This window comes from Bicyclus anynana, chromosome 3 (genome assembly GCF_947172395.1).
Source record: "Bicyclus anynana chromosome 3, ilBicAnyn1.1, whole genome shotgun sequence".
Lineage (NCBI taxonomy): Eukaryota > Metazoa > Arthropoda > Insecta > Lepidoptera > Nymphalidae > Bicyclus > Bicyclus anynana.
In genome coordinates this window covers 4,566,755-4,585,734 of record NC_069085.1, presented here as the reverse complement: position 1 = coordinate 4,585,734, position 18,980 = coordinate 4,566,755, and the positions used below count along the sequence as shown (strand labels likewise).

General features: G+C 34.6%; 5 protein-coding genes across 5 annotated transcripts; 2 read left to right on the top strand and 3 right to left on the bottom strand.

Annotated features, from left to right (window-relative positions):
- Positions 1-3,688: 3,688 nt before the first annotated feature.
- LOC112055561 (dTTP/UTP pyrophosphatase) lies at positions 3,689-5,850 on the bottom strand. The gene is made up of 4 exons (XM_024095738.2): positions 5,647-5,850; positions 5,277-5,518; positions 4,459-4,605; positions 3,689-3,920 (listed from the first exon to the last, which is right to left on the bottom strand). The coding sequence occupies exons 1-4, from the start codon at positions 5,734-5,736 to the stop codon at positions 3,770-3,772; spliced, it is 630 nt and encodes a 209-aa protein (XP_023951506.2). The 5' UTR covers positions 5,737-5,850; the 3' UTR covers positions 3,689-3,769.
- A 374-nt stretch (positions 5,851-6,224) lies between these two features.
- LOC112055551 (39S ribosomal protein L3, mitochondrial) lies at positions 6,225-8,806 on the top strand. Its single transcript, XM_024095723.2, has 6 exons — positions 6,225-6,400; positions 6,525-6,606; positions 6,681-6,908; positions 7,218-7,513; positions 7,703-7,867; positions 8,352-8,806. Exons 1-6 carry the CDS (start codon positions 6,351-6,353, stop codon positions 8,602-8,604), a joined length of 1,074 nt encoding a protein of 357 aa, XP_023951491.2. The 5' UTR covers positions 6,225-6,350; the 3' UTR covers positions 8,605-8,806.
- Positions 8,795-11,810, bottom strand: LOC112055549 (uncharacterized). The gene is made up of 2 exons (XM_024095722.2): positions 11,369-11,810; positions 8,795-10,438 (listed from the first exon to the last, which is right to left on the bottom strand). The coding sequence occupies exons 1-2, from the start codon at positions 11,588-11,590 to the stop codon at positions 9,320-9,322; spliced, it is 1,341 nt and encodes a 446-aa protein (XP_023951490.2). The 5' UTR covers positions 11,591-11,810; the 3' UTR covers positions 8,795-9,319.
- Positions 11,811-14,885: 3,075 nt separating this feature from the next.
- On the top strand, positions 14,886-17,319 carry LOC112055554 (alpha-methylacyl-CoA racemase). The gene is made up of 2 exons (XM_024095727.2): positions 14,886-15,337; positions 15,424-17,319. Exons 1-2 carry the CDS (start codon positions 15,230-15,232, stop codon positions 16,444-16,446), a joined length of 1,131 nt encoding a protein of 376 aa, XP_023951495.2. The 5' UTR covers positions 14,886-15,229; the 3' UTR covers positions 16,447-17,319.
- On the bottom strand, positions 16,440-18,581 carry LOC112055553 (2-oxoglutarate and iron-dependent oxygenase JMJD4 homolog). The gene is made up of 2 exons (XM_024095725.2): positions 17,938-18,581; positions 16,440-17,191 (listed from the first exon to the last, which is right to left on the bottom strand). Exons 1-2 carry the CDS (start codon positions 18,447-18,449, stop codon positions 16,531-16,533), a joined length of 1,173 nt encoding a protein of 390 aa, XP_023951493.2. The 5' UTR covers positions 18,450-18,581; the 3' UTR covers positions 16,440-16,530.
- Between the last annotated feature and the right edge of the window lie 399 nt (positions 18,582-18,980).

The window sequence follows — 18,980 nt, the reverse complement described above, 5'->3', positions numbered from 1 at the left end:
AAAAAGTATCCTATTATCCTTCTACGTATTATGGTCTCAAATCGTCTTAAGTATCATTTGAATTCATTTTGTAGTTTCAGCGTGATGCCCGGTCAAAAAAAAGGCAAACAGACAGACAAAAAATAGAAAATAGGCTTCAGTATCGATCTCCTACCTCTACCCTACTCTTACCCTACCCGTACCCTAACTGTATCCTACCCCTACCCTACCCGTAATCTTCCCTTTCCCTACCCCTAGGCCGTAGGATAGGGGTAGGCCCTACCCCTAACCTAGGCATACACTCCCCTACCCTACCCTATCCCACCCTACCCCTACCCTACACTTACACAACCCCTACCCTACCTGTACCCTACCCTACCCTACCCTATACCTTCCCTATCTTACCCCTACCCTTAGCAAAATCGGTCCAGCCCTATGAGCGTGGTGCGATGACAAAGGAAAATAGAGACTTCTATGCTAAAATTATAATCTTTGGATCCACTTGACCGATTTGAAAGATTGTTTTACCAATAGAAAGCTACGTTATTTGCGAGTGTCATAGGCTATGTTTGATTCACATATTCACACAGTAACGGGAACTACGTAATTGAAAGCGCGGGGCGTCATGTAGCGGAATTTCTGCGTCTTTTAGAAATTCTGTATTATCTCCGAAACTATTTAACTAATTAACATACTATAAAGGGCAAATCTTATCTCCATAATATCCTTGTGATTATTAAATAATTTATTTTGATAAGGATTTAAGTTAAGTAGCATAAATAATGACGCAAACCTAAATATATAAAATTAATAATTTTTAAAACACAAAAGGTACTATATCTGCTAATATATAGAAGATAGATATATGGTGTTGCGGACTTTTTTGTAGAACTTTTAAAGATACATAAAGCCTCCATACATTAATTTCAATTTTACACAATGGTTAAGGCAGCGCATGCGAATAAGTCTGCTTAAGAGGATTTTCGGTCCGACCTGTATGGCAAAAACTGTGTTAACTCGGCGAATTTATATACTAATATAAATAATATAGCCTATAGCACTCCCCGATAATGTAGCATTCTACTGGTGAAAGAATTTTTGAAATCGGACCAGTAGTTCCGAAGATTACCCCATTTAAAAAATGTGACAAACTTACAAACTTTACCTCTTTATAATATTAGTATAGAAGTATAGATTAGTATAGATGATACTATTTATCACTTGTACCGATTCTTAAATCTATGCTATTTATTATACACATATACTCTTAAATACATACCTGATAAACCCCGTCTATTCTTATTTTCGCGACAAGTTTTTTTTTAGTATTTTGCTGATGTTATCATTGGTAATAAGAACGTATGAACTCGAATTCTGCCAGTACTATTAGAGTGACATGACATTTTTTTTAATGATTGCTTGTACCTATCTTTTTAGCTTTTAGTGTGATAATGTAAAATTGAATAATCTTATTAAAACAAGTAATAAAAATTTAAACTGTTATACAAAGCATTTGTTCAGTCTTTAAACTCGACACAAAAGTAGGTAGTGTATAACAAAATAATGGACTAACAAACCTTTTTGCAATATGCAAAATCGTAATCTGCATGCTTTTCTGAGTTCAAAACTGTAAACAGAGTACAGTCCTCGTACTATGCACACTCAATACCACTTTTATTAAACAATAGAATATTTTTTAAATTAACCAGGCGATTTCAGTCTACTTCCAATATTATATCTATTTATAGGTTATTCGACTTTGTCATTGATGGGATTTTTACACCCTACCCCCATAGATTACTATACTAATACTGGGCTGGGCGTAGAACCACCTAACTCCGGATTCGTTACTGAAAAGAAAACTACGTAAGATGTGTCACCACCTAATGAAAATGCTCCCAACACTGGGCTAAGAATTTTAACCGAAAATTTCTTGGAAAAAATATAAACTCAGTAGGTATGACATAGCCTGACCCAGGACCTCGTGATCTGAAACCACATAGGATATCTGGTGGACCAACGAGGCAGTTGAACATAATCAGTAGTTACAGATAGGTATAGCTTGGCAAGTTCGTTGATGACACTCCCATGATATGCGGGCGACGGGGGGAAAGGACTGCGCGGGTATGAAGTAGAGCGCGCGGGCCGTCGCTATCCCGCTCCCGACTTTCGGGAGTCTTACGAACAAATTTGCCAAGCTATAATTATTTAGATTCACATGAGAAACTACGATCCCAGATAGGAATATAAATTATACAACAATATATACATTTTTTAAACAATTTTTAATCTATAAAAATATTAATAATATTGAAAAAAAATAACACTTATTTTAAGACTAAAAATGTAAGGTCAAAATCAAATACTCTATACCTAAGGGTAACTTTCTTTCCATTTTAACGTATAGGTACTGTAACATAACATTAAACTAGAATTTTTCAACACATTTTTTTCGACATTATAAAGAACAGGCGTTAAGTTTAATATGGTCAATGAATTAAATCACTTTAGAATTACAACATTGTACAGTAAGGTGACACAACAATATTTGGCTGGCAAAAGTATGCCTCGATTGATACGGTTAAAAAATTTTAATAAAAAAAATACAACCGACTTCACAAAATCTTAAAACGTAACCACTAAACTAAAAAGCGAACAATAACATCATAATATGTTCTACCTGCTGATCAGTATGAAGGCGGTGCTAAGCCGGTGATGTATTCAAGCCGTGTGAGAATATCTTATAGATTTATATTTTGCAGACAGTGTTGTTTCATGTGGTCCTGTCAGAAATGGCTTAAATTAAGACAATACCGGCTAACACCGCCTTCATACTGATCAGTAGGTAGAACATATTATGATGTTATTTTTCGCTTTTTAGTTTAGTGGGTACGTTTTTAGGTTTTGAAGTCGGTTGTATTTTTTTTATTATAATTTTTATTATTTTTACATTTTTAGTGTAAAATTTCATCTCAAACGAATACATCAGACCCCTAATGACAGTCACAACCCATCTTGGTACAAAATTCTCAGCAATACAAATTAATCAAGCCCAAACACAAGGTAGCTACCGTAAACCGTTAAGGGGTTCCCTTAATTGACCTTGATCTTCATCATCAGACCCCTAATAACAGACACAACTCATTTAGGTAGAAAGTTCTCAGCAATACGAATTAATCAAGGCCAAACACAAGGTAGATACTGTAAACTGTTAAGGAGTTCCCTTAATTGTCCTTGGTCTTCATCACCAAACCCCTAAATGACAGTCACAACCTATCTATGTGGAAAGTTCTCATTAATACAAATTAATTAAGCCCAAACACAAGGTAACTGCTGTAAATCGCCGAGGAGTTCCCTCGTCTGTTTTATGGCTCTATCATCAGATCGATTTTAAACTTTCATGAAATTGTAGTACTAAATGGAAAAGTATACGAACACACTAGACACTCATACAATTTTTGAAAGTTCCCCTCAACTTCTCCAAGATTCCATCATCAGATCTTGACATGATGGCAATGGGACCAAATGGCGACTATACCGTTTCAAACAAAAAAAGAATTTTTGAAATCGGTCCAGGCGTCTTTGAGTAATCGGTGTACATACATAAAAAAAAAATACCGACCGAATTGAGAACCTCCTCCTTTTTGAAGTCGGTTAAAAAGGAATGAAAGTTTACACTTTTTCCGGACTGAGTCGCGGGTATAGGTTATGTATATCATGTATATGGTGCTCATATTAGTTCAATGCTATTTTACCATGTCAAAAGTGCCCAAAATGGCTAAAGAAGCTTTTATTTAATCTCCTCTATGTCCTTGAACAGGTCGTAGAGCACGGAGCACAGCCGGTACAGCGGCAGGCCCACTACCGTGAAATAGTCCCCTTCCACGCGCTCTACGAACGTACCGCCCACGCCTTGTATACCGTAGCCTCCAGCTTTGTCCCTGTGGAAAATCAATAAAAACACAAGTGTGCTTTAGACACAAGACTAAACCAAAACTTCTTTTAAAAAAAAGCGCCATCTTCAGGCATAACTGTATTGCAACAGTTTCTTGAAGTGTAAGTACAAAAAGGGATTGTTTCAAAGTTATCTAAGAGCGCCATCTATTGTATAAAATAACAAACACCTTTTCACTATTTCTGTAGATGGCAGCGCGCATCTTAGAAGCCAATTACACTTTTCGTAACGCATTCACAAACTCACTCCCCAAGTCAATAGACATTATGTACCAAAAGAATCTCAGCTATACATTTGTAATTAAACAATCAATACACACATGGGACCAAGATAGCTGATTTCATGATATATATTTCACACAAATAGTTTAGTTGTGGGAATCAAACCCATGACCATGGATGCAGAATGTAAACCAACTATGACACAGGGCTGTCAACATGTGATGACATTTTATTCTAGTTACAAATCCAGCAACTAGGGCCACATCAAATCCTTTACTGTCATTTCCATATATTGTAACTTACATTGGTTCTCCTGTAGCAATGTAACCTTTGATCTGATCATCGTCTAGCTGGCCAAACATCACATTTGTTGTTTCTGTGAACTTGACGACTCTGTTGGGCAGCTTCACTACCACTCCCGTGAACACAGTGTGACTCCGACCTGAAAGACTAAATACAAATTTTCATGCTTACTTCCAGTTTTTAGGCAAGTCAAAGTAAGAGAATCATTAAGTATCAGATGATCAGTACATTTGAATAATTTATAGTAATACTGATAAGTAGTAAACTTAAGAAAAGATGAGTTCCAAGAGTGCCTAGTTGAACATGAACAAGCCAACAACAGAAGCCAGGTTTTTGCTATGATGTTATGGTGATAGATCATCTTGTAGTGCCAGCATAATAGCGCAACACACTGCAGGTCACACATGGAAATGCACTACACAATGCTCGGGAAGCATAGCATGTTCTTTTTTACTTTCTAGCAGTACTAGATTAGCCTATAAGCTATTTAAGCAATTACTTAAGGCACCTAAATCTTAAGGCTCTAGGGGAGCACCAGAGATGACCAAGAAAAAAAACAAATACAAGAAATTTAAAGCAACTACAAAAAAACATTTTTTTTTAATCAATTCTTTGTAGTTCACATAAGAATAGGGGTTCCACAGGGGATGACTACTTAGGGCATCAAGTTATCTTTATCCAGCACTGCTTCTTAGTCTTTCTTGTAAAGCCTCATACTTGCCAGAGATATTTTCTGTTTGTCTTTTAAACATATTATATAAACTACACAATTACTTTGATTTTTAACCAAAAAATTATATTCAAACAATTCTACGTGCCTTTTTAACATATCAAAAGCTTCTGACTCTGAGGTTGGTTTACCAAACATGTTGCCATCCATTGTCACCATAGTATCAGCTCCTATAATAACGTCGGGAAGTGTCCCTTGGGCTATCACTCTAGCCTCTACTTCGAGTACTTTCTGCAGAGCCGTCTCTTCCACAAAAGCTGAGAAGGTCTTGAAGGATCTCGGGTCCAAGTTTTCTTCAAATAGTGAGGGCCAAAGCTCTGCTTTTAGGCCCTGAAATAATGAATATAAACCTATAAATATGACGGAACTAAATTGGCTGTGTCAAAGAGCTAAGGGTTAGGATCTCAGGGTCTCTTAGAACCGAATTTAATTAAATATTAATGCATACTAATTCTTACAATATTCTCGACCAATTCTTTTCTCCTTGGTGAACCACTCGCGAGAATAATCCGCTTCTGATTTAAAACATGCTTTATTGGTTGTAACATTATTGTTTTCAAGTTATAGCAGGGAGTTACGAATGAGTCGATATTATGTATTATACTTCTATTGTAAGTGTTCAGGAACTATGATTAAAGTTCAAAAAATTAATGTAATTTTAGTTCATATTGAACAATTTTACATGATAAACACAATTGAAATCGATTAGATTAAAAAACAACAAGTATAATATTTCAAAACCGACAAATTACAAAATTGAGGTTAAATTTACCGCGACCTGTGACCACAGACGTCAAAACAAACCGGCGACCAAAGAGTAAAATATAGGGCCGGCAACACAGATTAATTGTATAGCACTTTATAGTCCAAGTGGCGACCACATAATATATCATTTACGGTGGCTACCAGTGGCTACCATCGTTTTGAATGAGATGATGTTAATATTTTTTTCTTTTAATGGCTTCGCAGTTTGTGCATGACAATTTCCGTAGTTTGACTTTGACGTCTGTGGTTTGACTTTGACTTTTGTTTTTTTAAGTGTGATTTGATTTGTCTGTGGTTGGTGCGAAGAAAAATACTAATTGCACTTGCTTTTCATAATTATTATTTGTAATTTTAGTATTTTTATTATTATATTGTAACTTAATTTAGTAGAGGAATAATGTCCAAATCGAGTTTAAAGTTACTATGCACCGCTTTAAGTAAAATGAAGTTTGTATTATTTTTTCCTAACCAAATCCTTTTGTTTTTTTATATCTTAATTAACTGTGAACTCTCAATCAAATAAACTATAGATGTTCCATTTTATTAAATTATTTACTAAATTTTGTTATAGGGTTGCTTACGTTACAACCAGGTCCTGTTATTACCAACCTAAATTTCGTCCTCCATACTGGTATTCACCGAAAGAACGAGTTGTAAGTAACTTTTTAATTTCTCAATTGACATATTTCAATACGCTCGTTATTAAATGTTTGTATTAAAATTACAGATGAGTGAAGATATGCTCACACAAGAAAACAGAGATTTTCTAGAGGAAGTCAGACAAGACAAGTTAAATTTGCAAACTGCTGTGGAATCCCCATTGGCTAAAGTCGAAACTGAAGAAGTGGCCCAGTGGACTCCAACCACACGACGAGCAGGGCTTATAGCACGTAAAATAGGGAACTACCCATTGTGGTCAAAAGATGGCAAAAAGTTTCAAACAACTTTATTGCAGGTATTCTCTTTAAATTTCCATATGTGTATGTAAAGTTATTTATAAAAGTTCTAAAGTCCAAATTCTTTTAGAAAGAAGAGAAACTTGAATTTTAATATCTTATAATTAAAAATGTTTTCTAGATAGCATGGGTACTGTGACAGTTGCCTGTATGACATTCATAATACATACCTACAATTATCATGAATCACAGCAAACTTTCAAGAGTGAAACAACCTGTCACCCGCACCATCCTACATAAAATGAACTGTAGTGATAACTTTTTTCTGTACTCCATTTTATTTGCCTAAATATTGTTTTTTTATTTAGGTTGTGGATAACCATGTTATTAAATATATACCTCCTGAAGAATTTACACCTATGAAAACTACCAAACTGAATTGGAGAGAGAAACGGAGGCTTGGTTGTCTCTTAGTTGGTTCAGAGACTATAGACCCCAGTATAGTTACAAAAGAATATTGTGGACTATTTGACAGTGTTGGCATGTTGCCTAAGAGACATCTTAGACGCTTCATGATATCGCCACATGCCAAAATGCCCACGGGAACACCTTTGTTTGCAACACATTTCAGAGTTGGTGATTATGTTGATGTCAGAGCTAAAACGTTAGTATACTCATTGAGTCTTGCATTTTGCTAATAAAAAAGTGGTATTCCAATTTTTGTAATATTTGATTTAGTTTAATCTAAAAGTTAAAAACAGGTTTTCAAGAATTAAATTATTTAATTGAGCTACTTGTACTCTGGCATTTAAACATTTTAACTTTAATCTTAAAATAAATGATAATTTTGCAGAATGGACCGGGGATTTCAAGGAGTTATGAAAAGGTGGGGTTTTAAAGGAATGCCAGCTTCACATGGTGTAACCAAAACTCATAGAAGACCTGGTAACATTGGTGCGGGTGGTGAGAAAGCAAGAGTTTGGCCTGGCACGAAGATGCCAGGACACATGGGTAACAGGTAAATATGACACATTTCCATGTTCCAGACAATATCTATGTATGCAAAAATTTCATACAGATCTTTTCAGTCATTCTGAAGTTATAACTGATGTAGACATAGGTGTTGATGGCACCTGTTTTATTTATAGACTAGCCAGCGACTTTGTCCATGTGGAAATAGTTTTTCTACCTTTTTTCCTTAAACTTGCCATAAAAGAGACAAAGCCAGTTATTTAAATAAATCTTATCACTGCTGTTAATCATTTTACAAATTTACTTTTCTCCTCCCCTCCTACTCATGGACCCCCGTTGTTGAACATAGTGATTCTAGCTCAATTCATGTTATTCACTGATAATGTAGTTTCCGTTGATGAAACAATTTTTTAAAATCAATAGTTTCAGAGGCTATTCGTAACAAACAAACAATGAAATCTTACCTCTTTATAAAATAATTTAGATAAGTATGGATTAATGTGTTAATATATATATTTTTTTGTTATCAGTTGGAGGACACTGAGAGGAGTCAAAATTTTGCGCATTAATACAAAGCACAATATCCTATGGATGTTGGGAGTAGGAATACCTGGTGAAACTGGTGCTATGTGTTATTTATTTGACACAGTGTTACCATTACGAAAATTGAAAACTCCACCTCCTTTTCCCACACAACCATTTGTTGATGATATACCTTTGGAGTATTATGATGAATCAATACATATGTTTGATACGCCTACAATAACTTTTGAAGAGTCATAAGTAAAAGGAAGTTAAATCAGAATTAAGCACAATATGAAATTCTACTTTGTATAATTTGCATTTGTATTCAAAAAGACCAATATCAGTTAAATAGACTATCAGTGTATGAAGTGATCACTATCTTGTAACATAATATGTATTATTTATATTAATAGTATATTATTGGATTTACATAAATAAAAGAACATGCTGTGCTTTGTAATTTATTTACTATCACTAAATACTTAACTCAAAGTCCATTGGAGTTAAAAATAATAATATAATCTATTAATTAATCTCATTAATACCAAAAGTGGTGTATTTGTTCATCTTGCTTACAGTTATTATGGGCTATTACATATCATCATCATTAAATCATTTTATTTTACATTTGATTTGAGTTTTGTTTGTTTATACAAACATGATTTTGATTTTCATAGAAAAAGAAATTTATTTCATACACCTTCTTATCTAAAAATCATTCAAATTTGAATACATGACCTTCCTTTTAAACATAAAAAAGTTGTCTTTACTCATGTAGAAACATAATTTACTTATTGCTATACACTTACTTATTATGCCCTCAAGTGTGGTCACATTGTTTCTAACTTCCATGGAAGTGTCACTTACATTTCTTAAAGTACTCCTAATAGTTATACAATAGTATAATTCTAATTGATATACTCAATTAATTAAAATAATTAGGGCTACAATAGTTAATAGAACAAATTGTTGATTATTGTTGGTTTGGAGGTTGGAAACCATAACCAGGATAAGGTTGTGGAGCACCAGGCGGCGGAGCTCCTGGTGCTGGCGCTCGAGCGTATGGGTATGGAGAAGGTGGATATTGTGCAGGAGGATAACCTTGTTGGTAAGCATGAGGAGGATATGCTGCTCCAGCAGGAGGGTAGCTTTGTGGGTTTTGGGGATAAGATGACTGAGGAGGGGGTGCAGTGGACACTGAAGGTGCAGGACTACCTGGCTGGGAGGAAGGATTGGAATAAGGCGGTTGTGTTGCTGGTGGATATGGAGATGGTTGACCGGCGGGAGGATATTGCTGGCCTGGTGGTGGATTCTGAGGAGGAGCCCCAGAGGCACCAGTGGATGGTGGTACATTGTTTCCATGAGAACTAGAATTATATGTTGGAGATTGTGCAGATGGTGATCCATACCCTGTGCTAGTTGGGTTTTGGGAAGAATAACTGCTGGGTGGAGGTTGCGGGGAACGGTTTGGCTGTGATATTGGCGTGGAGCTGTAGGCAGATGTAGGTGTAGTGTTTGGGAAAGGCTGGGACTGATAGGGTTGGGGCTGAGATGTAGTAGAATTATAAGAGCTGACACCTACATTGGGATAGTTTGGACCAGATTGTGGAGGAGGATATCCAGAATTGCCTGTATATGCTGGTTGACTAGAGCCACGCACAGGATAAGGTGAACCTGCAGCGGCAGGGCTTCCTGGTGGAGGAGCATAAGGTTGCTGATTTGAGGAAGGTGGGTATCCAGGTCCTGGGTGTGTTGATGGAGGATAATTACTGGGAGCTGTAGTGATGGGAGGGCCGTATGACGAATTTGGTGGATATCCTTGTGGCTGTTGTGTAGGGTTTGGTGGTCCATATCCTTGTCCTGGAGGGCCATAACCACCTTGTGGAGGATATACACCAGGGGCACCCTGGTACTGACCTTGATATTGATTTTGTGGGTAAGGTCTTTGGCCGTATGATTGTGTGGGTCTTGTGGGCGTAGTAGATACTCCTGTTGGTGGACGGTATGGTTGTTGTGGTGAGCCGGGGCCGTCAGCTCCACTGGTGGGTGGATTCAATTGTTGCACATTTCCAGATGCTAACTGATGAGGAGGCTGAAAATAATTTTATTGTTAAAATTATACATTTCAGAATTAAATGAATATAAAAGTTAATCCAACAAATAGACGAAAATAGTTTTTCTAAATCTTTATCATAACATAAATTTAAGTACAGCTATTATTGTTGTTGGTAAGAATGAGGTAACAATAATAATTATTATTATTCTGGATTGATGTATGTAATAGTTTGGTATCATTGATAGGTAATTCTTCTTTTTGGTACCATCTCAAATTACTGTGAACATAGGTTGGAAAAGCTGTTCTAGGAAACAAACATAATGACAAGGTCAATTCTTGTCCTACAAATGCAGATAATGCTGTATGCTGGTATCAAAATAAGTTATAACACCAATGCAAATGTTCATTAATATACTTATGCAGAATATTATTATTGATGAATATTATGCATAACCAGAATAGTTAACATGCTAGTGGAAATTAATTTAAGAATACATTATATACATAATTTCTAAATATAAGCTTATCCAGAAATAAGACAGTACAATTTTTTCTTAATCTAAGTACTTATAAGTTCCCAAAGTCATATTGACTTGTGGGAGACTTCGGCCGAGGCTAGTTACATACTCTACTGGCAAAGACATACTGCCAAGTGATTTAGCATTTCAGCATGATGTTGAATACAAACCAAAAGCAGTGTGGATTTTCAGCCTCCTACTAACAACATGCTTCCATATTAGATTGCATCATCACTTATCATCAGGTGAGATTGTAGTCAAGGGCTAACTTGAGAAGCATAAAAAATGCAGCATTTTACTCCCAAGTCTGTATATAGTTTATATAACCATGAGTAGTAGAGTAGATATTAATTGAATGAAATCTATCCTCGAGTGCTTGATGATAAGGTTACAGCGGAACAATTTGTGTAGCAGAGATTCATTATAATAAAATATACAGCAAACTTACTGGTAGTAGCAACTGGATATTTTGGTTTGCGTCCGCTACTGACGCCAGGTACACCAAATTCCTGTGTAAGACTTGCTGGTACTGATGACACTCCATTAGTTGGCCTTTAGCTTGGTATTCTTGAATTGTTTGTATCAAATGGGCATTCTCGTCCAACATCTTTTGTATTTGAGCTGGACTCAATGGAGGCCGGTTGCCCCGAGGTGCAAATGCAACTGACATTTTTTTATTTTAGATGCCAGCCTTTCTCTTTTATTTGTGCCCGAGTAAAAATTTTTCTTAAATCTACAAAATTCTGGAAAGCTGAAATTAATATCTGTATACTGTAAGTTTTTGGCAAACACTGGCAAAAATGCAAAAACCAATTTCGTTTTGGGCACAAACGTCAATTTGGGCACACGCACCACAGAAGTGAAATAAAGTGGACCACTGGGCATTGACCAGAGACCCAAGGACCCAATGACCACAAACATGTACTCTTTGACCCTTAGACCATATAAAAAACAGGACCTGCCTCGCTAACCGTTACCCCTCTGGCAAAGATCAAAAATCTATGATCTAACGCTTTTATAAAAACTGTTGCTACAGAATCGATGTTTCATTGTTGTAATCGTTTTCGACGTGTAAACAGCTCCCTAAAAATGCCGGTTTGTGTAGTTAAATGGCATAAAAAACGGCCAAAAACTTGCAGTTTAGTAAAAGATGGAATAACGTTTCATTTGAAAGTATTTAAACCTTAATTTTATCAATTAATTAATAAAAACAATTTATAAAAAGAATCGATTCTTTTGACGAAACAGTCAAACATCGATCTATAATCGAATATTCTATGTATTTGATCTGTGGATAGTCTAAGCAGTGCCAAAGTAAAAATATATACAAGCAGTAGTTTGACTTCATACTAAAGGTTAAAACGCTAGCTATACCTACGCACCTCGAACTCGGGGCGTGGGGTGCAGACAGTCGCGACTGTGCCGCAGTGACGAACGCACGCTGCTTTGACACCTATATATAATGGACCTGTGGCATTTTACGTCAAATTTGGTCAAGGATTTAATTTTTTAAAGAATAAACAAAATTTTTTGGTAACCTCTCTAACTTACAGTAAGCTACCTTAATGTAGCGAGATAGATATTTTTTTAGCCATTGCGTAAAGAGGTTAGACATATTTTACATGACAACATCAATTATGTCAGTTGTGACCAAATTATGTTTTGTTTTTTGTCGACGCAAAATGGTGATCGTTGTGGTTCCGGTGTAACGGTATTCGAAATATTACGGAAATGTTAACCTTGCTAATAAGCTTGTGAATCTCAAAATAAATTAAATATTATACAATGATGAAGTGTGCAGTTGTTGCCTGCACCAACAAAACCCAAACAAAACTAGCGGGAATTTCATTTCACAAGTAAGTACTAAAATCGATGTTTTTTTTAATTGTTGAGTATTTTTAAAGGTATTTTTTTTTAATTAGGCTAATTGACTAATTTAAAGCTTTACAATACGGGGTTTTTTTTGGGCAATCCTTTAAGTAATTGAATTATTTCACGACTTTTTGTTTTACCGTATACGTAGTGATGGGAAAGTATTGTATACAATATCGATGAATAGCGAACAATTGATTTATTTCGCTATATCATCGAAATAAGCGAAAACGTATAAATTAGTAAATTATTTTATGTTCTATAATTATATTTCGTATAACGTTGTATCAAACATTGTAAGTTTTGCAACTTCCGTAAATAAAATTTGTTAATGAATTACGATTTTTGTTTACTATTGCCTTTTATTATTAGGCTGGTGGTCTAGGACAACATCATATTCATCTGATAGTAATCGTTACACATTCAAGACATAAACACTGGCCAACGTTCGTCAGTGCCAATACAAAACATTGTATAGTTTAAATAATTTTTACTATACAATAGTACCCAGAGAGAGTCTTTACAAACTGCGTGCAACCGATTAAAAAAAACAAAAGTCACTCCTTGACATTAATTTGCATATAAAAACAATTACGTAAATTGATATAATAATCAATAAAAAATACTCCATTTTATTTTTTTAGTTTTTGAGAACAGTTTTTAAAATATTTAGAAACATATGACTCCATTTTTCTTGAATAATATTGAAAATTACTGATGCGACGGTTCGTATCGTACTGACAAGAGAAAGTATTCGTTTTTGAATTTCATATTCGTAGCGCGTACGACACCGTCATGTTCCGTACGCTCCATCTGTATATTATTGATAAATCTGTGTTAAATATAAAACACTTTAATGAGAAAATCAATTGTATGGAATTTTATATTATAATAATGTAAGACAGAATTTCAAATGTTTCATTTTAGTAAACATAATGTTTTGTATAATTTTACATCGAGTGCTTAATTATTATCGATAAAACAGCCCTACCTCAATTTACGTACCGCGCGGCTGTAGGTATTTATTTCAAAAATACGGCCGAGTTACAATACTGTTTGTATAAATTTTAACTGTGGCAATATGTTTGTTAGTCTGTGTAAAAATTACGCGTGTGTGTATTGCGAGTCAAATTTATAGTTGTGTGTAGTGTATGGACACAGAATATACTTAATGGTGTTAAATGTTTTCGATGTGTGAGTTTACCTCGTCCCCCTCAAAAAACGACAGACTTTTTTGTTGGTGAATTTGGGTGCGAAACAAGTCCATTCTTATTAATGGTCTAAGACCCGACGCGTGTTGGGCTACATGAGTATTACTATAATTTTTATTTATTAGTTATTATTAAAGATACGTATACGTACTCTTAAATACTCAGTGGCCAGCGATTTTACATCATAACAGACAGTAAGCGTGTAGGGGCTGACGCAGCGCTTAGTTTAACTGCCATGTAATGCGAGTGTACGGGAATTATATGAGTCAGCCCTTACCGAACCGGCTTGCGCATAAGACATATACAATAAAGTGAATTACTGTGAATATAAAAGGACTCTTATTTCTCACCCCGCCAAGTCAATCGAATAGGCTGATTATTATTGTGGATTACCAACAACATCCAACATTGGCATCCAACAATAGGGATCCAACAAGCGTACTTGAATTTCAACTATGTTCTACATCGTCATTTGGACTAGTGGTGTATAACCGAGGCACGATATAATAATACTGATTGGGATCTCGGGTAACATTAGAAAAACATTTTTGTCTTTTTTTCTTTTTCTCAATTGGTTTTTTCAACTATTTTAAAAGTAAGTAAGGGTTTTAATAAACTTCGATTTAAAAAAAAATATATCACAAATCTATATTTAAAATTGCCGCAGACTTTAGTTCAAAAATATTTCGTATGCGGAAATAATGTCGCTGCTATACCCAACGTTTTCGTATCTCCTTGGAGTATATATCCTTTGGCTCAGACCAATTATTGTATACAATAATTGGTCAAGTCAAGTCAAGATCCTTTGGTAATGTGTAATCTATTACTGTCTGTAATTTATTAATTATTACTATTGTGCTCCTCAGACGAATTAAAAAAATACGAATACGTTAATTGTTAAGTGTTAACAATCCTCTGAAGTCTGAAATTAGTACCTACAGATTGTAAAAAAAGTACAATTGTTGTAGTTGTAATAATTATTTATGTACGTCCATTGTACATCAGAATAAAAGTCATCTAATTCATAAGATTGTAAGCTATAAAATTGTAAACGTTTTCATAGTTCATACTTCATAAATAAAATGATTGTGATTGATAAACATTCCAAACTCAAAGGTCAAAGTCAAACTTTAGCAAAGAGACTGAAAACTTAAAAATAGTTTCTGTAACTTGTAAAACTTTATTGTTTGATTTGTAAAGTGCAAAGAATTGAAATTTCCCATACAATGGCTTTGCGAGGTATTAAAGTTATAGAAATGTTGGGACTAGCTCCAGGACCGTTCTGTGGGGCAATTTTATCTGATTTTGGGGCTTCAGTGACCGTCGTTCAAAAGGTATATCTTGTTATTGTACTATTACTTACTTGTACTATTATTTACTTAGGAATAAAGTTACCCATAACTTACAACTTGATTTTCAGATTGAATCTTCACCTGTTAATGTTTTATCTAATGGTAAAAGAACAATTTCATTAAATTTGAAATCTAAAGAGGGCATTGACATATTCAAGAAGTTATGTGCTGAATCTGATATATTGATAGATACTTTCAGACCAGGTGTATTGGAAAAATTGGGTCTTGGCCCTACTCCCCTTATAGAAAAGAATCCTAAACTTATATATGCAAGACTAACAGGTTATGGACAAGACGGGAATTACAAAGAGAAAGCAGGGCATGATATAAATTATATTGCCATGTCTGGTCTACTATCTATGCTTAGTAAGAACCAACAGCCACCACATCCACCTATTAATATTGTTGGAGATTTTGCTGGTGGTAGCCTTATGTGTTCTCTTGGCATTTTGTTAGCCCTGTTTGAAAGGGCCAAATCTGGAAAGGGGCAAGTGATTGATGCAAGCATGACTGAAGGAGCAGCTTATTTAGGAACATGGCTATTTAAGTCACAAAATTTACCTATATGGACTGGAGAGCCTGGAACAAATGCTTTGGATGGTGGACTGCCATGTTATGCTACTTATAAGACCAAGGATAATAAATTTATGGCTGTTGGTGCTCTGGAACCTCAATTTTACTCTAACTTTTTAAGAGGATTACAGCTATCTGAAGAGACACACTCTCAGATAGACATTGGATGTAAAAATGAAATTGAAGAAATATTTTCCACAAAGACCCAGCAGGAATGGTGTGACATTTTCAAGGATTTAGATGCTTGTGTCACACCTGTGCTTGATATAAAATCAGTTGATGATCATGAATGTAACTCCTCTCGTAAGTCTTTCTATAGAGACCATGATAACTTGGTTGTGCCTGAACCTGCACCTAGATTATCTTCCACTCCTGGAGTATCAAGTGGTAAACAAAAACCACCTAAACATGGACATCACACTATTGAAATACTACAAGAGTTAGGTTACAGCAAGGCTGAAATAAATGATTTTATTGAGAAGAGTGTGGTGTGTGCAAAAGCAAAGTCAAATTTGTAATGAGTCTAATCACTTTAATTTATAAAATGTTCATTTCATGTAATAATTTTGATATTTCTTATGAATCAAAAATCTTCTATTCAATCACTTCAATATATTATGAATATTGTTTTTCATATGTAATAATTTTGTAAGTATGTTCTGTGATATAAGTTTGTTTGTCAGCAATGGATGATTTTCTAAGAATTGAATAATTTTTAATATTTTGTAAAGATCAAAAGTAACATGATTCTTCTGTAAGGTGTAAGTGTTGAAGAGTATACATATATTTCCATTTAGATGATTTATTCTTTTTTGTGCAATGTGGACAAGGAACTTTATAAATATTTCAAAATCCATACCAAACACAGATTTCAGTATTAATTGACACTGTGATATAAAATCTGGAGTTTCTTTGAACTCACCAATTTCATTTTCTACAGAAATTAAATTATCTTCTAGTGATCTCCACACAAATTCCACATTACAAGAATTTATGAAATTATGATTTATAGAAATAGTGTCCAGTGAATTAAAAACTTGATGATGCCACCCTGATGGGACAAAAATACCATCCCCTGTTTCTTGGATAACCTCATAATACTTTACATCTTTATGTTTATTTGGATCAAACAGCAGTGGTAGATTTCCGAGAGAATCTTTTAATTTTGCCTCTTCACCAGGTGGAAGTACAATCCATTTCTTTCTGCCAAATACATTAACTGACCAACTGTATGATGAATAAACATCAGCATGGAAAGGTGTCCTGAAAGTATCAGTAGCTAATTAAGGAATGTATAAATATTGTAATATATAAGTGGAAGCATTTTTTATTCATGTTGATAATATATTGGGACCAGTGGGCTTAAAGTTAAATAAATTCTAACATTTTTATTGGTTTGTTTTACTACAGGGAATAGTAATATGTTATGATCTATGAGGAAAATACCAACCAACCAAATATCACCAAAAAAACCATTGTCTGGTGTATTTTTAAAACATTTTCCCAAGATATTTAAGAGAGTGAGTGCTGGTATTCAGCTTCTACTCTGGTTCAAATAAATTGTAGATTGCCTGATTACAATGCAGTCTTATAAGGCATATTGACTTATAAAGAGTACAGTTTGTTTATGCTTGTAAGTTGCTGTTAAATTTTTGGAGTTTACGGTGGAATCCTGATGACTCAATTTATAAATGTAAATATTTTAAACACAACGAAAATTGATTACTACAATAGCTTCATTATTTAACAAATTTCACAAGTAAATAGTTATTTAATAAATGTCAGAATAAACTAGCGGATGCCCGCGACTTCCTCCACGTTTAACTCTATGTAAACTTTCAACTACCCCTACCTTTTCCTAAATTTTCTTTGGAATTCTTACGGAGCCAGAGACCTTTCCAACATGCAAAACCGTGGAAATTGGTTTGTGCGTTCTGGAGTTATAGCGTCAGGATGGAAAACCTGACTTATTTTTATATAGTAGATTATTTATAACAAAATAATAATACCACGTATCTTTCGGTCCAATATAAACAAACATAAAGTCATCCTCTTTGTTATCTAAAGCATATTCGTTAAGCCAGTCTGATGCAAATATAATTGGCACATCATAGAAATTATAATTTGTAAGCCGTCTCAGGTGCCAATCTTTTAAGTACAAGAGTTTTTCTTTATTTTTGTTTCTTAAGTAACTCATATAATCTTTGACTTTCATATTACATTTGCATTGAGCATTGAAGTTTATTTCGTCGCAGTCTGCAACCGGTGCATCTAGCTCACCGTATTCCCGTGTAAAATATTCATAGTTGATTTCACCATTTTTGATCCAATCATTGGAACACTTCCAGTTATTTGAAACATTTTTGATGATGCACGGCAAGTTGTGTAACATATATTTGCTATAAAAATTTGCATATTCAATATCACAAAAATTTATGCAGTCAATTTGTATCTGCGAATAGTTTTCATACTGTATTTTTTCATCAGTGATAAAGATGTCAATGGGTATTTCTTTGCTCATAGTTTGGTTATTTCCTATTTTGAAAATCAATGTTAAACTTATTCTAATTGGTTGAAGCTCTAAAATAAAAGTGTAAGCGTTGTTTGTTTACAGAAATCTATTTGGCACAAATGGGCACATAGCCACATAGGTCAAAACAAATTGTGAATGTGAATCACAGATCACTATAGACATGTGAATTGTGAAACAAAACTGTATTATCCCCTCGTGTGTGTATCACGCTTGAGAAGATTGATTTTGAAACACCTGTGTGTGGATCAAGCTTCTAAAGATTGATTTCATACTCATATCATTTTGACCTTTTTTTTGTTGTTTTAACCTATTCTTGTCACACTCTAACTTATTTCACATGTAGTAAAAAGAACAAGGATGGCATATAATCACTCATAACCTGTACAAAACACGTCTGTGATTAGTACTGACAGTTTTTAAAACCGCGCTCTAGGAGCGCGGTCTACAGACGAGGATTTCAAAATCATATTTTTTTTTAATCTTTGTACATTAGGAGTGTTTTATTCTTTGGTAGAGTAA